Here is a 20,222-nt window from a genome sequence, read left to right on the forward strand (position 1 = left end):
TACACGAGGTCCTTTCTGATGATCTATTCAAATGTATAAATGGGGACCTGTTAAACTCTAACGACCTAAGGAAATCCCGGCTCATGCTCCTTCTCTTGGGGGCACTATATGGTTTTGTTTTTTCTCTGTGAGTCTCTGCTGTGAATCCTTCAAACTGTTGGTTTTTTGTTGTTTGCTTTTTTTTTTTTTTGCTAAATCTTAGTTTCCACCTCTAAGTATTATCATAGAATGTGTGTCTTTCTCTGATTTTGGTCGTGCAGTATAATGTTCTGCAGGTCCAGTCGTGTGGTCCCAAATGACATTATTCCATTTCTTGTTCACGAGGAATAGTATACATTTGTGTGTTTGTATCTAAGCTTCTATATCCCGTCCTCTTTTGATGGACACTTTTGTTGCTCTTCTGTCCTGGCTGCTGTAAATCGTGCGGCAGTCAAGGGTGGGGTGCATGCGTCTTTAAGCATCGTGAAGCATTGTGGTTTTGTCCCTTTACTGGCCAGGAGTGCTACTGCTCGATCATCAGGTGACTCTCTCTCTTTCCCTGAGAAACCTCCATCCTGTTCTGCAGTGTCTGTTACCAGTGTCCATTCCCTGCCACTCCAAGGATGCCCCTATCTAGCATTTATCCTGTGCAGATATTTGGTGAGATGTCCATTCTGCTACTGCTAGGGGGATACACCTTGTCGTTTCGATTTGCAGTTCTCCAGTAAAGGAGCATATCGTCTGCATTTTCTGGAACACGTTGTGTCTAAGAAGGTGTGATGAAAATTGACCTCCTGATATGGCTTCTGGGAAATCTCCCGTTACGTATTCCGTTTCTCATACCTACTCTGGGACACTTGTGGACGCCAGGTATCCTTTAACTCCTAAGTGCTTGCGAATATAGTCGACTTACATTTCACTGTGCATCTACTTGTTTATTTATATTCAGATGTAAGTTTACTCCTTTTTGCTTTTTTTCTAATTTAATATGTGACTAGTAATATGCAGAATTGTTTATTTAGTTCCTGGAATTTCTGAGCTTTGTCAGATTGCTGAGCCAGCCATGTGGGTGGGTTCCTGATGGTTGGTTGGGTATGATGTCAGAGGTGAAACTCCCAGTGGGTTCACTGGTCTTTGACACGGTTGGGAGTTGGTCTGTTGTGTCCTGACGATTTTGTTGGCTCACTGGTAAGTGGGACCTGATCTGCAGTGCTGGCTAAGATGCCCAGAGTATCTCGAGCTGCTATTGTCCTGCTGGGGGCTGAGGCCCACCAGCACCAGGTGTTAGGACTGGTCTCACCTGCTGCGGGCTGGGTTGAGTCCTGGTATAGGAAACTGCCATTGTCCCGGGGCTTGTATATGTCTGCCTATGGTTGGGATTTATTTCTACCTGGCTTGTTGCTTGATCCGAGATGACCCAATATTGGTGCCTTCAGGCTGGTGAATGGGGTGGGCCTGGGACCTGGTCACAAGGCTATAAGCTGCAGGGAGAATTCCAAAACAGTGCTTCACAGCAGCAGTTCTGAAATGGTAGAACCAACTCCCCAAAGTGGCTGTCACCCGTGTCTGGATCCCCAGGGTGACCTCTGCCTTTCTGGGAGATTTTTTAGGATTGACAGTAGTTCTGACCAGGCTCCTTTCAAATTACTGCTCCTTTTCTGGCTCTCAGAGCATGTGAAATTTCGTGGGCACCTTTTCCTTTAAGAGTAGAGTCTTTCTTTTCCACAGCGTATGGATCTCTCCAGAGTAAGTCCCTCTGACCTTCAAAGCCAAACATTCTGGGGTCTTGTCTTCCCCACACAGGGCGCCTGGGCTTATTTTCCTGCTCCTTGTAAAGGGTCTCTCTCCCTGCCGTTAGTCTTCCATTTGTGGGTCTCTCACCTGTACTGCCGGAGAAGGCGATGGCACCCCACTCCAGGACTCTCGCCTGGAGGATCCATGGACAGAGGAGCCTGGTGGGCTGCAGTCCATGGGGTCGCTAAGAGTCAGACACGACTGAGCGACTTCACTTTCACTTTCATGCACTGGAAAAGGAAATGGCAACCCACTCCAGTGTTCTTGCCTGGAGAATCCCAGGGACCGGGGGAGCCTGGCGGGCTGCCGTCTGTGGGGTCGCACAGAGTCGGACATGACTGAAGTGACTCAGCAGCAGCAGCACCTGTACTTCGATTTCTCCCCTCCTGCCCACCTAACTGTGGTTCCTCCTTTGTATCTTTTGTTGTAGAAATATTTTCTGGTCGGTTTTGGTCTTTCTCATTGATACTTGGTCTGTAAATTGTATAATTTTGGTATGCCTCTGAGAGGTGTGCTTAGGGTATTCCTAGTCCAGCATCTTGGGAACTCTTGAACAATAATTTCTTAATATATGATTCTCCATTTGGTAGAATTCTAGTTCCGTCTAGTCCATTTAAACCTAGAGCAAAATTTTTAAAAATTTATACAAGTTATGTCATAATGGGAGAAAGGTTTTCTTTGTAAGTGGAACACCATTTTTTATCTAGGCTCAGATCTCATTCCTGATTTTTATATTACAATTTCATATTCTTTACAAATTCAGTTCTAGTTTTTTGTTTCATTGAGCGTAGGAGTAGTATCAAAATCATCGACTGTTAAAGGGTACTGTTAAAAAAAAAAGAGGGGGATTTCTGAAATCCCATGTCTCCAGAGTATCTCCTTGAGACTTAGCTGTTCTACAGCTTGCCTTCCCCAGCCTTCCTCACCCAGATGCCTTCAGTGTATCATGGGAGTTAAGTTTATGATCAGATGGTGGGTGGGATAATTATGAATCATGTATTTTAAATCACTAGTGTTTCTTTAGGGGAAAATACTGTTTCGATGATGGGGAGCCAGGAAAAGGAATTCCTAAAGGGAAGCTGTTTGACTTAACTCACTCGTGGTGGTTCTCCAGACCTTGCACCTTACACTTTATGTTACGGTGATAGTTAAATTTCTGATTTTGCTCCACCCCTTTTTTTGTTATACACAGGACTGATTCCTCTAGTAAAGTGAATGGGCTGGTATCTAGTTACTTAGCTTCTTTAAACATCAGAAAGTAAACACTATTTTGGTTCCTCCAGGGTGTTTCAGTAAAGACCAGGTATACTTGGATGGTATCCTGCAAATCCTCCGCTATAGAGAGACCATTGACTTCCATCTTCTGACCACCCTGGGGAAGGTGAGTGAGACCAACGGCACACAATTCCCGGACACACCAGGTCAGCATTTCCTCCAGCTCATTTCATGATTAAATAGGTCTCAAGCTGAAACTCTTTAGCAATAAAATCATATTCCTTATGTGATAATAAGAGGGAAGAAATGGGGTTCTGTCACAGAACCAAGTTACAATATTTCTTTGTGGACAGTAAGAAAAGGAAACTTGGAATCATTAATTTTTATATGCATATTTTTCTAAAATAAAGTGAGCTGCAGGTATAACTCTACTCATCTTTATGCATTAGCATGATCTCCCAAGAACAAGGATATTCTGACATGACCATATGATTTTCTAAAGAAATTTATCATTGATTCCATACAATGCCTGAAAAAACAGTCCACTTCATATTCTCCAGATCATCTCTAAAATGTCCCTTGTAGCTTTTTCATGACCCTAAATCCAGTCAAGATTTATGTCTTGCATTTAGTTGTTCTCTTTAAACTCTTAATTTATAAAGTCCCTCTCACCCTAGTCTTTCTTTTTTACGACATGTTTAAGAATTCAGGACAATTTCCTTGAGAATTCCTAGAATCTGGACTGTTTTCTTATAATTAGCTTCAGGTTAAACATTTTTGCCAAGAAATACTGCTTAAATGAGTCATGTATCTCTCAGTGTGTCACATTAGACACCATGTATTACTGTCCCATTACTAGTGGTACTGTGTTTAATCACCCGGGTAAGTTAGTTACTGCCAGATCTCTCCATTGTAAAGGTACCTTTACACCACTGCATTAATAAGTAATCTGTGGGATGGAATCTTTAAATGTACTATTCTCTAACCTTTCTAGAAATGGTTTTAACATCTCCTGATGATTTTTGCCCAAATCAGTTACTACACTGGTAGTAGCAAAATAGAGATCTTTGCATTCTGTTACATTTCACTCCTCCCTTTTATTCAGCTCTTCCAGTGACTGCTCCTAGGTTTTTAAAAACATGTCTACATGTTTCCCAGCAAAGTAAAGTATTCCGGGCTCACCTTAGATATTTCTTCAAGGAAGTCTTGATTCCTCTTAGTGGGAAATGGTATTTAGAAAACAAGATCTCAGCAAAAGGTGTGTACATCACTTCTGGGGTGCTGATACTTCTAGAGCTTTTCAGTGAGCAAACTGTATATTTGTTCTAAATCATAAGGACATTCTAATTCAAATCAGACACCACACGGTGCTTTTACAACCCTTACCATTCCATGTGTGTATCTTCTTTTTCTTAAAATGAGCACCTTATTTCCCAGCATTAGCCTCATTAAACTCAGAATGGTTTAAGATAAAACTACATCAGTATCAACACCAAACCTATTTCCTATCACCTACTACACTTAGTGACATAAATATTCAATAAAATAATTGAGTGTTGATCAGAAGACAATAGTACGTAAAACCAACTGTGTTTTGTTTGGAATTTCGCATTGCACAGGTAATTTATAGAACTTAAAATTTTTACCCCTCAGCTTAATATAGTACCTGTGAAAGACTGGCTTCTTCCTCAAATGAATGAAAGAGATGTGAAATTTTTTAAAATACTTAAAAATTTCAAAGCAAGAAAATTTAACAAAACACAAATTGTATTTCTCAATACAAAAAGGAATTTAATATACAATTGTGCTGATTTTCCTAATACATTAGTACAGCATTTACATTCTATTTTCTCAGTTCTTTTAGATTTAGGCAGGAGATTTGTTTAGTTGTTTAATTTCTAGAAAGACTTTTCAAAATGTGATGGTATGCATCTCACACAGTAAAGTTTTATTTTCCAGGTATTAATTTAAAACCAGTTTACCTACTTCAAACTTCACTAAGACCAAGGGAAGAAATTGCCCTTCAAAATTTAACTGGTAGTTACATTTAAAAATTAACCCATCTTCTTTTTTCAGGTCTCTTATGAAGATGTGGATCGCTTAAAAGGATTGGCAGTTACTGAAAACATGAGGGTTCCTCACTTTTTGCAGGACCATAGCCGATACATGGAGCACTTAGAGAAGATCATGGAAGTCAATGAACTGACTGACAGGGAACTGAAAGACCTTATATGTTAGCTATGTTCACAAGAATACTATTTAAGTTATACCTCCATGTATATTACCAGTTAGGTGCAGTTGGCACCAGCAGATTTATAAAAGAAGAATGGCTGTTTACATGAGTTTTCTGAAGAATGATCTGCAGTATTCAGCTAAATATTTAAGTTGAGAACAAATGTTAAACTGTTTCCCTAAAATGTTTCTGTAGGCTCCAGGGGAAAGTTACTCCTGTTCTTATCTGAATCTGAGTCAGCTGGAAACACTGCTGATGAGTGTCTTTGAGGATCCTGGTCCAGCGGCGTGATCAGCGTCTTCCTGAGCCATAGCGTTGGTCGTGGTGCCCCTGCCTGAGCACCAAGACCAGCTCTGCCTGGAGACTGAATCCCAGTGTTGTTCAAACTCCAGGGGTCTGTCTTATTTAATAAATAATGGTAATTATTCTCCTTTGAAAAATCAGTCTGTATTGTATCCCCAAAAGCTAGAAAATAAGAAATTTAAGACTTATTTTCGTATATGTTAAGTAATGTGAAAGAGAAGGGAAAAGCAATTTTTAAAGTTATTAGTTCATTTTTGTCCAGTTATCCTTTAGCTAAACTTGGTTTTCATTTGCTGAAATATATCATACCTCTTCATAATTTTAACCAAGTTTTAGGGTCTTTTCTCCCCATTCCTCTTTATTCCTTTATGTAAATGAAAATACAAGTCTCAGAGAGGTTTTTCTACCTAAATAGTTGGGCAAGAGAGAAGCCACTTCCTTTTTTTTTTTAATTAAATGGAGCAAGGAGCTGGATGTTGACTGGGTAGCATCTACAGTAAGCTTAACTATACTCTGAGAAACAGAATTTCTGGGCGTTGCTAGTTGATAAACTGGCTCTGTGATATTGGCTCAGAGTGTTTAATCAAAATCTTTGGCTTGATGAAGTAAAAAATGATATAATTTGAATTTCAAAAATGAGTTCTGTTTCACTACACTTATACCTAGCTTTGTAATTTATCAATTTCAATATATATTTGTGTGTATTATATATATATACACACACATACTTGGGCTCAAGTGGTTTTTCAAACAGCTTTTTTAGTAATCAGAAAGGACACTGCTGTAAATACCCCATTCAAAATTGCTGTTGTAATTTCTACCCAAAGTGTGCGAGTGTGTCTTTACCTCAATTCAGGCTTAACTATGGTGCTAACACTGGTAGATATACTCTGCAAAGCCTGGTTCACATTCATACTAGGAAAGGATTTTAGAAACTCTTTTGCAGACTAGGTTATGTGATTTTTCTTTCACATATCTCGAAGGGCTTGCCTCAAAGAATGATATATTTCAAACTGGCACCTGGCAGTTCTTGCAAAGCCACACATTTCGCCTAATTGAGCAGGCCAGGCCCTTTGGAGCACTGAAGGTGCCCGTACGTGTGTCATGCTGGCTGGAGTGTGCCCTGCACTGTGCAGGGCTGGAGGCACAGTGCACCGATACTAACCAGACACCAGACCACCACTCTTGTCCCTTCAGGCATTATTTACCTGTAGCAGAGTCACCCAGTTTCAGCTTTTGTGTAATGTTTTCTGACTTCATCTTCAAACTTATCAAAGGTAATTGCGAAAACAATGTTTTATTAACTGAAATTGAAACACACACAGAAATGGCAATATTGATGTCCTGTGACTTAAGCCTAACTGCTTATACATTCAACATTTGTAGGCAATAACACTGCTAATCCTATGGTTTAAATATAAAGGAAAGCCATAGCAGCCTTAATTTCCTATTGGTAGGATTGTTTGTAGTGTTTTCAGTCCCTGCATTTTAAAATGGATAGATATATGATCTGAAAAAGGAAAACCTTTCTTGCCTTACTGCTTTGGTATAGAGACAAAACCATGAGCACTGTCTGGACAAAAAAAAAGACCTTAAATTACACTGATTAAGATATTTCAAAAGTTAGCACTGAACCAAAAGTAGTTTAAGATTAGCAGAAATACTTAAAGAGCCCTAAGCTTTAAAAGTTGAGATTGAAGATTTAATGTTTATTCTCTTTCTCAAAATAGCACTAAAGTCAGTTTTGTTCTCCCAAAATAAAAGTTTTTAGAAATAGAAAATTGTAGCAGCGGTACTTAGAATAGTTGAAGGTCATACTAGTTTTAATTAGAATAGTCAGTTGCTATAGGCTACTGATTAGGATTTCATCAATTTTGTCCACTGTAATTCTAACATAGCTGTGTCAAAGTCTGATAAACTGTTCGGTTTTCACAGATTTGAAGTAAAATTGTTTGCAAACATAAATCCATAGTCATCTTTATATTTTCACCTTTGTAAAAGTGTTTAAAGTATGTATCATTTGTTTTATATCTGAACATTTTGTGTCTAGCTGCAATAGAAATAAATAGCACTGAGATTCTCAAATGAACTATGTCGATATATATGCGTGCAAACTTCTGTTCTTTTATTTTTATTGTGGTATTTCTGGGTATTTATTGTGGTAAGTATTTCAGTACCATCAGTAACATGTCTTCTAGTATTCTTATTTATAGAGAAATACTACATTTGCCACACTCTACCTTTCCTCTGATTAGCTCAGTGTATCTCCCCATGGGGCATAGGAAAAAGGAGGGAAGGAAAAAGTCTGTCTTAATTTACTACTGTTTGTTTAGTTATGCATAACCTCCTGAGGAGCAGGCTCCATGCTGTGTATTAGAGGTCCTCCGATGAGAAAAACAAGAAACGTTCACACTCCGGTGAGGAAGAGCCACAGACCCAGGTTACAGCAGTGCCAGTGCTGTACCCAAAAGCATTCCCAGAAGAATGAAAACCAGAGTGAACAGGTCTGCTCATGTATTTGAAGCATAGAGAGAGAGATCACTTGCAAAGTAGTAAGTATTCACAACATTTTATTACCACTCTTTGCAAGGCTTGTTTAGAGCCTGAACAGCTTTGGCCTAGGGGCTAAAGAATACAGCTGTTTGGGTCATCAGAGGCCCTGAGGCGATCCCCTGAGCAGGTGCCCAAGGGAGTCAACACACTGGCCCTGTCAGTTGGCTATAATTTCATTTTTGTTCATTCTGATTACAGTGGCTAAAGAAATTGATATCTTGAAACTGCCAGGATAAGAAATACCAATGTTTGTTAGCTAGCTTTAACAATATGTGGAATCTCAAGTACTTAGAAAGCATATGGAGAGGAAGTGAGAGGGCAGCCATCTCTAAGCCAAAGAGAGAGGCCCAGAACAGATCCTTCCCCTGTGGTCCTCAGGAAACACCAAACTTTCCAACACCTCGATCTTGAACTTCTGGTCTTCAACTGTGCCTGAAGAACAAGGACAAAGCTAAGAGAAAGCTAAAATCTGACCACTGAGAAGAGACTACTGAAAACTAATTTCTTCTAGCTGCCTTCACAAAAGACAAGCAACTTCAGAAGTGGCATCAACCTGGCTGAGTAAGTTTTCCCTCGTTTGTGCCACCCAAACAATTTGGCATCCATCTACAGACACAGCTGACTTCGTGAGAGCTTTGGGATCCAACACCATACGCCAGCAACCTGGCAGGAATCTCTCCTGCCCATGCATTGGCTAATAGGCATGCAGACCTAGGTCCTGGCTTGGACCCTGCAGTGGCTGTGAACCAGCTGCAGTGTGGAAACCCCCGGACAGTACTGTCTTAGACAATCGCCCACAGACAAGAGCGCCTCTGTGCAAGTCTGTTTTCAGTGGAGCATTTTCAGCACACTTCTGGAGCCGTAGGTGAGCTTAGGTTTAAGAGGAAGTTTGATTTTACCCTCGTTACCCTTCCCCCAAGGTGGCACAGCTCAGGGCCAAGAGAGACCTCCTCAGCTGGTGGTTTCTCCTGGATAGGAAAATGTGCGTGAGTTTGTTCCCAGCTTCTCCAACTGCGTGGGAAGCTGCCAAAAGGATCCATTTCTCTCCTGCCTCCTCCAGATGACAGACTCATGAGCTACATGGCAGTGAGGTGAAAAGTTGGTGTGAGAACAGCAGAGAGGCTCTGACCCTGTAAAGCCCTCTAAGAGTCCTCCTGGGGCCTCCCAGGTGGCACAGTGGTAAAGAACCCACCTGCCAATGCAGGAGTTGTGGGTTCAATCCCTGAGCCAGGAAGATCCCCTGGGGTAGGAAATGGCAACCCACCCCAGTGTTCTTGCCTGGAAAATTCCATGGACAGAGGAGCCTGGCAGGCTGCAGTCCATGGGGTAGCAAAGAGTCAGACACAACAGCACGCATACAAGCACATGCATGAGTCCTAACTCACGGTCCCATCGAGAAGCTAGCCCACAGGGGACACCTTACCCGTGGATCTCCCCGACTGGCCCATGGGAACCAGCAGTGCTCCAGTGCCTCACACACACACGCCATCCTATGGCCGGCTCCGTGCCTGCACTCCTGAGAGCAAGCAGACTGCTAGTGAACATGAAAAAAAAATGCCAGCCTGAATCTGCAGGCCAGAGAAAGACCACAAACATGAGCTTTAGCCTCACTCCTGGGAAAGCAGAAAGGAGTTGTCAGCATCTAGCCTTCTGCATTGCAGAATCAAGAGAAGACATACAAGCACAATCTCAAAAGGATATTTTTTGATAAGTTGATTCTAGAGCTCTATTAGACAATACATAAAAATGTTAAGAACATGTATATTCTTAACACAATTCCACAATAAGTACACACATACTATCACACACTTATTCATCACAAATACATTGTATATACATGTGCAAAAATAATATATGTAATGTATCTTTGTGCAAAGATATAGAATACTTATATGTTAAAACTATACAGCCTATTTAAAAACTACACAGCCTATTTAAAAATAAAGTATACCTGTATGTATTGATGTAGACTGTACATCAATCTCCAAAGTTTATTGTTAAGTAAAAAAGCATATTTCAGAACAGTGTTTAGGTCAATTCATATTTGATTTTTATTTATTTAATTTATTTTTTTTAATTATCAGAGAATTTTATACCAGAAATTCAAAGAAATTTCCATTATACATTCAAAAATCAATTACATTATTTGAATACACTACCAGAATTTAAGAATGAATTATCACATTCTTTTTTTGTTTGTTTGTTTTGTTTTCTAGTATTTATTAATTTATTTATTTATTTTTTTGGTGTACGAGACAGCAAAAGAGACACTGATGTATAGAACAGTCTTATGGACTCTGTGGGAGAGGGAGAGGGTGGGAAGATTTGGGAGAATAACATTGAAACATGTAAAATATCATGTAAGAAACGAGTTGCCAGTCCAGGTTCGATACACGATACTGGATGCTTGGGGCTAGTGCACTGGGACGACCCAGAGGGATGGTGTGGGGAGGGGGGAGGGAGGAGGGTTCAGGATGGAGAACACATGTATACCTGTGGTGGATTCATTTTGATATTTGGCAAAACTAATACAATTATGTAAAGTTTAAAAATAAAATTACATATTTGATTTTTAAAAAGGGATGGTATGTGTATGTACATGTACACACACTTGTATAGCCACAGCCCATCTCTGGTAAGCTACGCAAGACCCTGGTGACGTTGAAGGACTAGAAGTCAGAAGTGACTCATTTTTACTCCACACTATTTGTTTGACTTTACTATATGCACATACTGTCTTTAACATTTTCTTGCATTTTTGAGTCCATGTTTATTGCTTTACTCAGCATGGATGTGAGCCGAATTCTAGGTTTAATAACTGCATTTTGAAATTTAAAATTTCATATTAGAAAATGAAATGATACAAAGTGTCCCTTCCACCTGTGACTCCCATTGCTGCAGTTCTCCCCCACCAAAGATAACTATTTTCAGTTTCTTATAAAACTTACCACTTCTTATATACACAAACATAAAATATGACTCCACCCTTATGGCAGAAAGTGAAGAGGAACTAAAAAGCCTCTTGATGAAGGGGAAAGTGGAGAGTGAAAAAGTTGGCTTAAAGCTCAACATTCAGAAAACGAAGATCATGGCATCTGGTCCCATCACTTCATGGGAAATAGATGGGGAAACAGTGTCAGACTTTATTTTGGGGGGCTCCACTATCACTGCAGATGGTGACTGCAGCCATGAAATTAAAAGACGCTTACTCCTTGGAAGCAAAATTATGACCAACCTAGATAGCATATTCAAAACCAGAGACATTACTTTGCCAACAAAGGTCCATCTAGTCAAGGCAACGGTTTTTCCAGTGGTCATGTATGGATGAGAGAGTTGGACTGTGAAGAAAGCTGAGTGCTGAAGAATTGATGCTTTTGAACTGTGGTGTCAGAGAAGACTCTTGAGAGTCCCTTGGACTGCAAGGAGATCCACCCAGTCCGTTCTGAAGGAGATCAGCCCTGGGATTTCTTTGGAAGGAATGATGCTAAAGCTGAAACTCCAGTACTTTGGCCACCTCATGCGAAGAGTTGACTCATTGGAAAAGACTCTGATGCTGGGAGGGATTGCGGGCAGGAGGAGAAGGGGACGACAGAGGATGAGATGGCTGGATGGCATCACTGACTCGATGGACGTGAGTCTGAATGAACTCCAGGAGTTGGTGATGGACAGGAAGGCCTGGCGTGCTGCGATTCATGGAGTCGTAGAGAGTCAGACACGACTGAGCAACTGATCTGATATATATATATATATATATATATGAAGGAAATGGTAACTCACTCCAGAATTTTTGCCTGGAGAGTCCCATGAACAGCCTGGCAGGTTAGAGTCCATGGGTCACAAAGAGTCAGACACGACTGAACAACTAACACGTGTGCACACATACACACATATATAATACTTTTCATCCTTCATTGTTTTTTACAGAGAGATTACTATCATATAAATAATTCTGCATGTGTTTCTCTTTCCACTTAATTACATACCTTAGAACCAAAGTCAAAAAATAAAAATAGACTGGACATTTTTAAATCTTCTTAGAGGAGGAAACAAGATGGCAGAATAAAAGGAGCTCACCTTCTCTCACAAAAACACCAAAGTTACAAATAACTGGTGAATAACCATCAGAAAGAGAGATTAGAACCTACCAAAAAAGATATTCTACTTCTGAAGACAAAAAAGCCACAGTGAGATGGTAGGAGGGGCAATTTCGTGATATAATCAAATCCCATTCCTGCCAGGGGCTGTCTCCCACACGGTTGAGATTTCTGAGTCCCATGTCAGGCTCCCTAGCCTGGGGGTCTAACATTGGGAAGAGGAGCATTTGACTTTTGAAGGCAAGTGGGGCTTGAGAGCAGGAATTCCACAGGACTAGGGGAACAGAGACTCCACTCTTGGAGGGTGCACACAAGGTTTCATGAGCACTGGGAACCAGGGCAAAGCAGTGACTCCGTGGGCACCTGGAACAGAGTTTACCTGATGGCCTCGGGGGTGTCTTCCTGGGGAAGCAGGAGTCAGCTGCAGTTCACTGTAGGGGGAAGGACACTGGTGGTAGAGGCCCAGGGCATATAGTGTCCGCTCTCCTACAGGTTGCTGTTTTGGCACCGAGACCTGGCCCCACACAACAGCGTTTAGGCTCCAGTGCCAGAATGCCCCAGGCCAAACCACCGACAGGGTGGGAACTCAGCACCACCTACTGCAGACAGGTCGCCTGAAGTCCTGAGCCCACAGCCACCTCCAAACACATCCCTGCCCACCAGAGGCACATGACTTGGCTTCACACACCAGGAACAGGCACCAGTCCCATCAAAGCTGCATGAGACCATGGAACAGCCTCACCCACGAGGGGGCAGACAGCAAAAGCAAGAGGAACTATAAAAAGGCAGCCTGAGAAACGGAATTAGACAAAATGAGGCAGCAATGAAATATGGTCCAAATGAAAAAACAAGATAAAATTCCCCCCAAAACTAAGTGAAGTAGAGATAGGAAATCTGCCTGAATAAGAATCTGGAGTAATGATAGTAAAGATGATTCAAGATCTCAGAAAAAGAATTGTTATAGCACAGGCTGAGAAGATACAGGAAATGGTTAACAAAGAGCCAGAGAGTTAAAGAATAGAGATGAACAATACAATAACTGAAATGAAAAATACATTAACTAGAAGGAGTCAACAGCAGAATAAATGAGGCAAAGAGTGACTAAGCGAGCTTTAAAACATTGATGGAAATCAAAGCTATGGAACAGAATAAAGAAAAAAAGAATGAAAAGATACCCTAAGAGACTACTGGGACAACATTAAACACCAATATTTGCATTATAAGGGGCCCAGAAAGAGAAAACAGAAAGGGCCTGAGAAAATATTTGAAGAGAGAGTAGCTGAAAACGTCCCTAAAATTGTAAAGAAAATACTCAAGTCCAGGAAGTGAAGAGAGTCCCATACAGGATAAATCCAAGCAGGAACATATTAATCAAACTGACAAAAATTGATTGAAAATGGCAAAGAGAAAATATTAAAAGCAACAAGGAGGGAAAGCAACAAAAATATACAAGGGAATCCTCATATGGGTATCATCTGATTTTTCAGCAGAAACTCTGCACGTGAGAAGGGAATGGCAGGATATATTTAAAGTGATGAAAGGGAAAAACCTACAAGAATACTCAGCAAGGCTCTAGTTCAGATTTGATAAAGAAGTCAAAAGCTCTACAAACAAACAAAAATTAAGAGAATTCAGCATCACCAAACCACCGTTACAACACATGCTAAAAGAACTTCTCTAGGCAGAAAAGGCCACAACCAGAACGAGGAAAATCATGGACGGGAAAGCTCACTTATAAAGGCAAACATACATATTTGTCCACACACAGATGCGGTATCAAAACCAGCAATCATGAGACTAAAAATGTAGGATATTGGAAATGCATTTGGAATTAAAAGACTAGCAACTTAAAAAAAATCTTGTGTCTGTGTGTGTATATATATATGTATATACAGAGAGAGCGAGAGATGCGTACACACACACACACATAGAGGGAGATTGTTATAGCAAAACCTTATGGTAACCACAAGCCAAAAATCAACAATAGATACACAAAAGAAAAGCAGTCCAAACAGAACACTAAAGATAGTCATCAAACCACATGAGAACAAGAGAGGAAGGGAAGAAAAAAAGACCTTCAAGAACAAATCCAAGACAATTTTTTAAATTGCAGTCAAAGCATACATATCAATAATTACCTTAAATGTAAACAGATTAAATGCTCCAACCAAAAGACATACACTGGCTGAATGGATACATAAACAAGACTTGTATATACGCTGTCTATAATAAACCCACTTCAGATCTAGGAAAACACAGATTAAAGGGATGGGTAAAGTTATTCAAATGAAAATCAGAAGATCTGGAGTAGCAATATTCATATCAGACAAAATAGACTTTAAAGACTTAAAAGAGACAAAGAAGGACACACGTATCAAGGGGTCAATCCAAGGAGAAGATTTAACAATTGTAAATATATATGCAGGCAACACAGGAGCACCTCCATACATAAGGGAAACGATAAGTCATAAAAGGAAAAAGTCAACAGGTACACAAAAATTGTGAGGAACTTTTAGCACCCCACTAACATCAATGGACAGATCATCTAGACAGAAAATCCATACAGAAACAAAGGCCTTAAATGAGTCTTGAGACCAGATGAGTGTAATTGTTATTTATAGAACATTCCATCTGAAAGCAGCAGAATATACATTCTTTGCAATTGTACATGAGCATTCTCTAGGACAGATCACATGCTGGGAGCCAAAAAGCAAGCCTTGGTAAATTTAAGAAAACTAAAGTCATATCAAGCATCTTTTCTGACCACAACACTATGAGATTAGAAATCAAAAGATGAAATAAAAAAAAGTACCTAGAGACAAATGAAAACTACAACAATCCAAAACCTATGGGATGCAGCAAAAGCACTTTTAAGAAGTAAGTTTATAGCAATACAGTCTTAACTCATGAAACAAAAATCTAAAACAACAGAAACTTACGCCTAAAGCAACTAGAGAAAGAAGAAAAAAACCCCAAAGTTAGAAGGAAAGAAATCATAAATATCAGAGCAGAAATAAATAGAGATGAAGAAAACAGAAAAGATGAATGAAACATAGAGCTGACTTTCTGAAAAATTGATAAACTTTTAATCAGACTAATCAAGCAAAAAGAGAGGGCTCAAATCAATCAAATATGAAATGAAAAAGAAGTTACACTGGACACTATAGAAGTATAAAGGATCATAAGACACTATGGCAATAAAATGAACAACTAGAAGAAATGGACAAATTCTTAGAAAAGTAAAATATTTTAACACTGAACTAGAAATAGAATATACGAACAGATCATTCCAAGTACTGAAATTGAAACTGTGATTTAAAAATTTTCAACAAACAAATGTCCAGGACCAGATGGCCTCACAGGTGAATTCTATCAAACATTTAGAGAAGTGTTAACACCTATCCTTCTGAAACTGTTCCAAAAAACTGCAGATGAAAGAATACTCCCAAACTCATTCCGGAGCCACCATCATGCTGCTACCAAAACCAGGAAAAGATACGAGAGAAAAAAAAAAAACCCCAGTATCACTGATGAACATAGATGCAAAAATCCTTGACAAAATACTAAGAGATTGAATCCAACAATACATTGAAAGGATCATACAACATGATCACCTGGGATTTATCTCAGGGGTGCAAGGATTTTTCAATATCTGTATCAATCAGTGTGATATACCACATTGAATAAAAACCATATGATCATCTCAATAGAGGCAGAAAATGCTTTTTGACAAAATTCAACACCCATTTATGACAAAATCTCTCCAGAGAAGGGGCATAGAGGGAATCTACCTCAACATGATAAAGGCCATATATGACAAACCCACAGTTAACATCATACTCAGTGGTGAAAAGCTGAAAGCATTTCCTCTAAGATCAGAAACAAGGATGTCCACTCTCATGGTTTTTTTTTCCCCCCAACAATTTTGGAAGTCCTAGCCACAGCAATCAGAAAAGAAAAAAATAAATAAAAGGAATCCAAATTGGAAAGGAAGGGAAACTGTCACTGTTTGCAGATGACATACTATACATAAAAAAATCCTAAGGATGTTACCAGAAAACTACTTAAGTTGATCAATGAATTTGGTAAGGTTGCAGGACAAAAAAATTAACAAATCCCTTGCATTTCTATACACTAACCACAAAAGATCAGAAAGCAAAATTAAGGAAACAATCCCATTTATAATTGCATCACAAAGAACACAACTTCTAGACATAAATCTAAGGAGGTAAAAGACTTAGAAAACAATTGGAAAAGTATAAGACACTGATGAAAGAAACTGAAGATGACAAATGGGTTAGAAGAATTACTATTGTTAAAATGATTATACTACCCAAGTCAATTAACAGGTTCAGTGTAATCCTTATCAGAACACCAATGACATTTTTCACAGAACTAGATCAAGTAATTCTAAAATTTGCATGGAAACACAAAGACCCCAAATAATAAAACAATCTTGAGAAAGAAGAGCAAAACTAGAAACATCACGCTCCCTGATTTCCAGTTATACTACAAAGGTATAGTGGCAGCATGGTTATGATAGCTATTGTAATAGCATGGTTCTGGCAGAAAACACACAGATCAGTGGAGCTCAGAAACAAACACGAGGTTACATGACCAACTGATCTGTGACAAAGGAGGCAAGAATATACAATGGGGAAAAGCCTCTTCAATAAATGGTGTTGGGAAAACTGGACATCTGCATGCAAAAGAATGAAACTGGACTACTCACACTATCTTAAAAAAACTCAAAATAGATTAAAGAATTATATGTAAGACCTGAAACCATAAAACTACTTGTAGAAAACATAGGCAGTAGGCTCTTTGACAACTGTCTTACCAATAATTTTTTTGGATCTGTCTCCATCAATAGAAACAAAAGCAAAAATAAATGAGACTACATCAAACTAAAAAGCTTTTGCACAGCAAACTATCAATAAAACAAAAAGGCAACTTACTAATTGTGAGAAGATATTTGCAAACAATATATCTGATAAGTTAATATCCAAAATATACAAAGAAATCATACAACTCAACACAAAAAGACAACCCAATTAAAAAGCTGGATCGAGGAATAGACTTTTTTTTTCCCCAAAGACAACATACTGATGGCCACAGACACATGAAAAAATGTTCAACATCACTAATCAGGGAAATGCAAATCAAAACCACAATAAGATAACACCTCACACCGGTCAGAATGGCTATTATGAAAAAGACAACAAAGAACAAGCTGTACAAAAGATGTACAGAAAAAGGAACCCTCGTGTACTGTCGGTGGGACTGAAAATTGATGAGTCCACTGGAAAACAGTATGGAGTTCTCAAAAAAATTAAAAATAGAACTGCCATATGATCCAGCAATATCAGTTTTGGGTATTTACCCAAAGAAAACGAAAATACTAATTTGAAAAGATACATGTACTCAATGTTCATTGCAGTGTTACTTAAAATAGCCAAGATATGGAAGCAATGTGCGTGTCCACTGATAAATGAATAAAGAAATGTAAACATATGCAATGGAATGTTGTTGTTTAGTCCCTAAGTCCTGTCCAACTCTTACGCGACCCATGGACTGTAGCCTGCCAGGTTCTGCTGTCCATGGGACTTCCCAGGGAAGAATACTGGAGTGGTTGCCATTTCCTTCTCCAGGGGATCTTCCCAACCCAGGGATTGAACCTGTGGCTCCTGCACTAGCAGGTGGATTCATTACCACTGAGCCACCAGGGAAGCCCCAGAATGGAATGTTACTCAGCCTTGAAAAAAGAAATCTTACCACTTACAACAACATGGATGGAACTAGAGAGTATTATGTTAAGTGAAATAAGTCAGACAGACAAAGACAGATATACTGTATGATTTCACCAACATGTAGAATCTCAAAAACAAATAAAATAGAATGAAAACAGACTCATATAGAGAAGAAATGGGTGGTGCCAGATGAGAGGACATTGAGGGGGACGGTGAAATAAGTGAGGGGATTAAGAGCTACAAACCTCCAGTTATAAATAAGCCATGGGGATATAATATGCAGCACAAGGAAAATGGTAATACTGTAATAACTTTGGGAACAGATGTACTAAACTTACTGAGGTGACCATTTCATAATGTATGCAAATGTCAAATTGCTATGCAGCACATCTGAAATGTAGTACACCTTGAGAATCCCATGAACAGTATGAAAGGCAAAAAGATATGACACCAAAAGACGAACCTGCCAGGTCGGGAGGTGTCCAATATGCTACTGGAGAAGAGCAGACAAATAGCTCCAGAAGGAATGAAGAGGCTGAGCCAAAGCAGGAATGACGCCCAGTTGTGGATGGGACCGGTGGTGAAAGTAATGTCCGATGCTGTAAAGAACAATATTGCATAGGAACCTGGAATATTAGGTCCATGAATCAAGGTAAATTGGAAGTGGTCAAATAGGAGATGGCAAGAGTGAATATCAACATTTTAGGAATCAACGCAAATCGGACAGGAACAAGTGAGAATTTAATTCAAATGACCATTAAAAATCTACTGCTATGGGCACTAATCCCTTAGAAGAAATGGAGTAGCCCTCACAATCAACAAGAGAGTCTGAAATGCAGTACTTGGGTGTAATCTCAAAAACGACAGATCTCTCTTCCTTTCCAAGGCAAATCATTCAATATTGCAGTAATCCACATCTATACCCCAACCACTGATGCTGAAGAAGCTGAAGTTGAATGGTTTTGTGAAGACCTATAAGACTTTCTACAGAGAAGGCAATGGTACCCCACTCCAGTACTCTTGCCTAGAAAATCCCATGGACGGAGGAGCCTGGTGGGCTGCAGTCCATGGGGTCGCTAGGAGTCGGACACGACTGAGTGACTTCACTTTCACTTTTCACTTTCATGCATTGGAGGAGGAAATGGCAACCCACTCCAGAATTCTTGCCTGGAGAATCCCAGGGGCGGGGGAGCCTGGTGGGCTGCCGTCTATGGGGTCGCACAGAGTCGGACACGACTGAAGCGACTTAGCAGCAGCATAAGACTTTCTAGACCTAACACCAAAAAAAAAAAGTTGTCCTTTTCATCATGGATTGGAATGCAAAAATAGGAAGTCAAGAAATACTTGGAGTAACGGGTAAGTTTGGCCTTGGAGTACAAAATGAAGCAGGGCAAAGGCTAACAGAGTTTTGTCCAGAGAACACACTGGTTGTAGCAAACACCCTCTTGCAATAACACAAGAAACAAGTCTACACATGGACATCACCAGAAGGTCAGTACCAAAATACTATATTCTTTGCAGCTGAAGATGGAGAAGCTATATACAACCAGTAAAAACAAGATTGGGAGCTGAGTGGGGCTCGGATCATGAACTCCTTATTGCATAATTGAGACTTAAAGTGAAGAAAGTAGGGAAAACCACTAGGCCATTCAGGTATGATCTAAATAAAATCCCTTATGATTATGCAGTGGAGGTGACAAATAGATTCAAGGGATTAGATCTAGTAAACTATGATTATGAACTATGGCTGGAGGTTTGTAACACCGTACAGAGGCAGTGACCAAAACCATTCCAAAGGAAAATAAATGCAAGAAGGCAAACTGGTTGTCTGAGAAGGCTTTACAAATAGCTGAAGAAAGAAGAGAAGTAAAAAGCAAGGGAGAAAGAGAAAGATACACTTAACTGAATGCAGAGTTCCAGAGAATAAAAGAGAGAGATAAGAAGGCTTCTTTAATAAACAGTGCAAAGAAATAGAGGAAAACAATAGAATGGGAAAAACTAGAGATCTCTTCAAGAAAACTGGAGATATCAAAGAAAAATTTCATGCAAGGATGGGCACAATAAAGAACAGAAATGGTAAAGACATAACACAGGCAGAAGAGATTAGGAAGAGGTGGCAAGAATACACAAAAGAACTGTACAAGAAAGGTCTTGATGATCCGGATAGCCCAAATGGTGTGGTCATTCACCTAGAACCAGACATCCTGGAGTGTGAAGTCAACTGGACCTTAGGAAGCATTACTATGAACAAAGCTAGTAGACATGATAGAATTCCAGCTGAGCTATTTAAAATCCTAAAAG

General features: G+C 39.6%; 1 protein-coding gene across 4 annotated transcripts in view; it reads left to right on the forward strand.

Moving 5' to 3' along the window:
* MATCAP2 (microtubule associated tyrosine carboxypeptidase 2) overlaps positions 1 to 7,624 on the forward strand; it is an 86,639-nt gene extending 79,015 nt beyond the window's left edge. For all 4 annotated transcript variants that reach the window (XM_070787845.1, XM_070787846.1, XM_070787847.1 and 1 more), the window contains 2 exons: positions 3,057 to 3,154; positions 5,065 to 7,624. In XM_070787845.1, coding sequence (XP_070643946.1) covers positions 3,057 to 3,154; positions 5,065 to 5,226 — 260 coding nt within the window. In that variant the 3' untranslated portion in view covers positions 5,227 to 7,624. The remainder of the gene's footprint in view (positions 1 to 3,056; positions 3,155 to 5,064) is intronic.
* Positions 7,625 to 20,222: the final 12,598 nt, after the last annotated feature.

This window comes from Bos indicus, chromosome 4 (assembly GCF_029378745.1).
Source record: "Bos indicus isolate NIAB-ARS_2022 breed Sahiwal x Tharparkar chromosome 4, NIAB-ARS_B.indTharparkar_mat_pri_1.0, whole genome shotgun sequence".
NCBI classification, from domain to species: domain Eukaryota; kingdom Metazoa; phylum Chordata; class Mammalia; order Artiodactyla; family Bovidae; genus Bos; species Bos indicus.